Consider the following 5613-nt stretch of genomic DNA (forward strand, 5'->3'; position numbering starts at 1 on the left):
TTTATAATTAATATATAGTTAATTTCAAGCTATTACAGTTGATACACATGTACATATGAAAACCAACCCCCCACCTGCGTTTAAGTACACCTGCATGTAGTGATGCAGGTCCTTAAGCATCACATGTTCCAAGGTGTTAATAAGCCAGACGAGTCATACTAGGCAACACAGATTTAATTAACGAACATCATTTGTTGTCCAGGGCTCCATTTATTATGTTATGTAAATGTCTCTGATCAGCAGGATGCCCTTTGAGGAATAATGTTAAATATGTAATGACAAATTATGTGGTACGACAAATCACAACAAGCTAAATAACTGAACTTCATGAGCTGTGGATTCTTTCCTTGTTTGTCTGAGCAAACTTTGCTTTGTTCTTATCACATATCTGAGAAGAGAGATTCCAGATTCTTCCTGCTGTTGAAAACTTTGAATTCATGTAGGTACATGTGTGAGTGCTATGTTGGGTTTGGGCCCATTCAGGATTTTCTCTACTATTGCCTAATGTCTGCTGGAAAACATTCTTATCCCTGTCATTCTTCTGCTGAGTAAAGTGTGTGTAGTTGATGGATGGAGGCCTGAGAAAAACAGAAAGAATGAACGTTCATGTTTTACTGATTTTATTATATCCACATTGCAGGATGAACACAGGTACTTCAGTGGCGACTGGAGTACCTGTGAAAGAAATGGGTATAATATAAATCTGGATGTCACAAGAAAACACCAAGATTTTTGAAGCTCTCAGCCCTCAAAATATATATTTCTCAAAACAGTGCAAACATACAGCAAAACAAAATACATGACCTGCAGGAGGCCGTTAATCACCCGAAATCTTTAACTCGTGTCAAAATTATTAAAATCATCACCGCACAAAATTACAAGTTCCTTCAACAGTGTGTAAAGCAGGATTGTAGGGATGTTTTAGGAAATGTGTGTCTTATTTTCTAATTTCTTTATTTGAAATGCCATGGTACTCTCTAAAGAAAGCAGGCGCTTGCATTTGCTTCTGTTAGAATATGTGTTCCAATATATACATTTGTTCAACAACACAGAAGCGGTGAAAAAATGTAGACTACCAGTACAAAAAGCTATTTGGAAACAATAAAAATATGCAGTAGTGCACTGCAGTAGCAACATGGTGCTTGGACCAGTATCCCACCTCTACACAGTTCTGCATCGTCCCATATTCTTTTATCATCTTCTTGCTACATCATTATACACGCTTACTCCTCTTCTGGTTTCGTGGAGTGATAAACTGTTTACCAAAACATTGTCCTCTATCTTGGCGATGAAACTGTTGACTCAAGCTTGGGAAATGTGCTCTACTATAGCGATAATTGTGGCATTTATGGGCTTGGCAGGTTTTGACAGTTAAATAGGCTCTTCCACATGTGCATACTTACAAAATGAAAAATGGAGTCACAAAGGTGTATACAACCAAACTGTTCAAATTGTAGACAACTTGTTCTTGCAACATCCACCTTAATGTCATACAGCATTTACAAACTCCACCAAAGACTGAAAAGCGTTTCACACACTGTTTTGACAGCTTGACAAAACAGCTTGTTTTGTCTAATGTGTGCTGCACGAATCTGAAAACACACATCGTAAAATATGTAGCTGGAGAAGTTAGTGGCTCTTGGCAAGAAACACTCTCCCCACATCAGTCACTCATCTTTAACATAGTAAGAAGGTGATTTGAGCTAGCTTTTTCTCTACTTAAATTTTCTTGTCTGATATTTTATCTAACAAGCGTTAGCCAGTTTATAAACTTGTCTATTTCAGCTAAGCAGAAGGTAGTTTGGGGATGCCGTACAGTGTTTTTTTTAGTCAGTAACAATATATGAAACCAGCATCAAACAGTTCATGGACTCCTCACTCCTTACTCACAGAAGTCATTAGAGTCTTTAGCATCTTCCACAGATGCTGCTTCCAGTCTTACATTGAAGTAGACATTCATTGTATTTCAAAATCTATCTTTGCCTTTCAGCTGTTGGGGACTCTCGTGCTAACCGGTCTGAAGATCTTCTTGAAGCAGATGGAGGTCTTGAGGGCATCACGAAACATGGAGCTGGAGAAAGTGTAGACGATAGGGTCCAAAGCGCTGTTGAGGTAGGTGAAGACGATGCATATCATGAAGGCCTGGGCTACCTTAGTGTAGGACTTGCAGTCATGGGGGTGGATTTTCTTGATGTAGATTGCCGCTAGGCCTGTGATGACGCTTGGCATGAAGCACAAGGTAAACACCAGAATGATCACCATGACCGCTCTGATGGCCTTCCGTCCCCTCAGCTGCCTGCCTAGTCGCCAATGGCGAAGCCAACAGACTATCTTTGCTGAGCAGAAGAGCAGCAAGAACCAGGGCAGGAGGAACTCAGCAACAAAGGCAATGTAATGCAGCGTAATCGGCACAGGGTCTTCTTCATAGGAGTTGAAGCTACGGCACTTGCCACTCTCCTTGTGGAGAAGGTTAGCGGTCAGCAGCGGAATCCCACGGACCACCACAGCAGCCCAGATCAAGCCCGCAAGCCAGCCCGCCTGTACGGAAGTGATTTGGCTGATGCAGTGATGTGGGTGGACCACCTTAAAGTAGCGATCAAGTGCCACCGCCGTCATGAATCCAATACTGGCAGAGCGATTGACAGTCAGCATGAAGAGGCTGATTCTGCACCAGACCCATCCAAACACCCACTCCCCTCGCAGGTAGGTGTCGATGCGGAAAGGCACGTTGATGAGGACCAAGAAGTCAGCAAGAACCAGATTGAAGAGGAAGAGGGTGTGGGGTTTCCATGACTTCATGCAACAGCAGAAAATCCACAAAGATATTATTGTTCCCGGCAGGCCCAGTATCTCAATTATCAAGCCTATTTCCATGAACAGATTTTCTGTACTATTCATGTGCTTGTTGCAGTGCAGTGAAGAATTATTTGCTGCCATCATTTCAGCTACGTCCCTTCTGAGCTCTTTGGTTTATCCGTAGTTCCTTATTTTCAGCAGGTCATGTGTTCTTTTATAAAAGAGAGAAGTGCAAAGAAAATAATTTTTTTCTTTTATTGAACATTTTGTGAAATACTAACACACACACCTGAAACTTTACACATCCTTCTGTTCTACCTTATTCGTCTGTTTCACTTTAGATGAAAGCATCTATCAGTAAGATAGATATCTGAAGCTAAACATGAATACAGTAACTAGTTTAATGTTAGAAGCTTTCAGCTAACTTTTTGGAAGAAAGTAAAGAAGCTCATTTAATGATTTCCATTCATGCATACCATGTAGTTATTTGTTTTTCAAACTTCAGTGTGAATCTCCCATGCAGTCTAACAAAGCAGTTTCCAAACTTTGTAAGTTATGAAAATGATTTCATAAAAGATACATTTTCCTCTCTATGTAGCGTAGGATTAACCATTAAAAAAAACATCAGGATTCATGTTAGACAAACAACTTTTGGTTTTAGGAGTTGCCATGGTAGCATTTACGTGCACACTGTGGATAAAAAATAATCATAATTTATGCCCTGGATTCTAAACAGATATAAAGTAGAAAGTTTTATACTCACCAGCAGTCAACACTGAATTTTTGCCTTCCGCACAAGAAGGCGGCGATGTGTGAAAATCAGCTTGTGCAGTGAAAGTGATATGATGTGATAAGATCCTTGGCAGTTTATAACTGCTGTCTTTGTCTGAGCGCTTGTTAGAACTTGTGGGTTATGAGTGCTCCAGAGAAGCGGTTCTGCAACTGAACCACTTCTGCTATTATAGATGGTGACGTGTAATAAGCACCTTTATGACATTTTTCTTGACGTTTTATGGCACACAATATGTCAGGAAATTGTGTAATAATTAATATTTTGAGAGAATCGTAAATTATTTGACATTATAGGGAGATGATACCTTTTTGTTTGCTAAGTGGGGGGAGTGTGGGAAAGGCTACCCAGGTCCCTAACAGTAGGAGGGGCCACAGCAAGCTTGGAATGCAAAACATTTGTTTTCATTTTTCATTTTTTTTCTACACAGTTAGTATGTGACTTAAATTGCTATAAATTGCCTCCCTTCAAATGGCAGAAAATGGCTTTAGTCCACTCTACACCTGGTCTCTCCTTTAAAGTACAGCTAATTTACTCTATCAAGGTGACTGTTGCTATGTCATCTCAAGGAAATAGTTTCAGACTATAAAACTAACAAGAAGACGAAAGAAAGGAGATTTCTTTCAAAACAAGCGTGACCATGTTGACTAGTGTAACTGTGAGCCATTATTAAAGATAGGGAGCCAGTGTAGATGTGCCACTACCAATATAACCCAGCACAACACCATGACGCAACAACTTTCAGTTTATAAACAGCCAGCAAAGCAGCAGCAGATCCCTCTCCAAACAATGTGACATAACAATGTGACATAAGGTAGCCCACCTTATATATTGGCAACTTAACGTTATTCCAAGCAGTCGTTTGTACACTTAGACTTTCAGCAGTAAGCTTAGCAAGACTTCCACAAAGTAGCTTTAAACTTTATTTTAATGGTTCTCAGCCGGTGTGACATGAGGTAAGCAGAACATTTTGAGGAAGCCAGTGCATTTCAGGGTGATGAAATGGCATTTTAAAATACCTCAATGACACTGCTTCTTAACATTAAAAAAAAGGTAGGGAGGCATCCTTTTCAGATGCCTGAACCATCTCAACTGGCTCCTTTCGATGAGGAGAGGGAGAGGTCAGCCACCCTTCAAAGAAAGCTCATTTCTGCCGCTTGTATCCTCGATTTTGTTCTTTCAGTCACTACCCACAACTCGTGACCATAAGTGAGGGTAAAGACGTAGATCGACCAGTAAACTGAGAGCTTCGCTTTTACACTCAGCTCTCTCTTCACCACGACAGACCGGTACAGCGTCCACATCACTGCAGCACCAATCTATCTGTCAATCTCCCACTCCCCTCTCCCTTTACTCATGCACAAGACCCCAAGATACTTGAAGTCCTCCACTTGGTGCAAGAACTTGTCCCTGACCGGGAGTGGATACTCCACCCTTTCCGGCTGAGGATCATGGCCTCAGATTTAGAGGTGCTGATTCTCTTTCCCGCCACTTCACCCTGGAGGCAGAAACCAACTAAACCACATCATCTGCGAAAAGTAGATGATGTGGTTCTGAGACCACCCAAGGGGAACCCTCCCGCCACTTGGCAGCACCTAGAAATTCTGTCCATAAAAACTATGAGCAGAATCCGTGACAAAGGGCAGCCCTGGCAGAGTCCATCACTCACCGGCAGTGTTGGGCAAGTTACTTTGAAAAAGTGATCAGTATTAGTTACTACTTCTTCAAAAAAGTAACTGAGTTAGTAACTAAGTTACAATATTATAAAGTAACTAATTACTAGGAAAAGTAACTATTGCGTTACTTTAAAAAAATGTTTATCCCTCTGGGCTCCAGGGTATAGTTGGCTGTTTCAAACTACTTTTGATTTTACTTCTACATTTCACCTTTGTCTGAATTTACAGTTATTTTATCATTTTGACATACTGTATTAACACAATTGATCCAAAATCAGACACAAAAATCTTTAAATCCAAGTAGAAAAAAGTTATATTTTTTACTATAACAGCCATAAACATGTTTAACGA

The 5613-nt window shown here is 40.5% G+C and overlaps 1 protein-coding gene across 1 annotated transcript; it reads right to left on the bottom strand.

Moving 5' to 3' along the window:
- Window positions 1-274: 274 nt before the first annotated feature.
- hcar1-3 (hydroxycarboxylic acid receptor 1-3) lies at window positions 275-3735 on the bottom strand. The gene is made up of 2 exons (XM_005457062.4): window positions 3560-3735; window positions 275-3007 (listed from the first exon to the last, which is right to left on the bottom strand). Exon 2 carries the CDS (start codon window positions 2938-2940, stop codon window positions 1987-1989), a length of 954 nt encoding a protein of 317 aa, XP_005457119.1. The 5' UTR covers window positions 2941-3007; window positions 3560-3735; the 3' UTR covers window positions 275-1986.
- Window positions 3736-5613: the final 1878 nt, after the last annotated feature.

The sequence above is a fragment of the Oreochromis niloticus genome, linkage group LG13, assembly GCF_001858045.2.
Source record: "Oreochromis niloticus isolate F11D_XX linkage group LG13, O_niloticus_UMD_NMBU, whole genome shotgun sequence".
Taxonomy (NCBI): Eukaryota; Metazoa; Chordata; class Actinopteri; order Cichliformes; family Cichlidae; genus Oreochromis; species Oreochromis niloticus.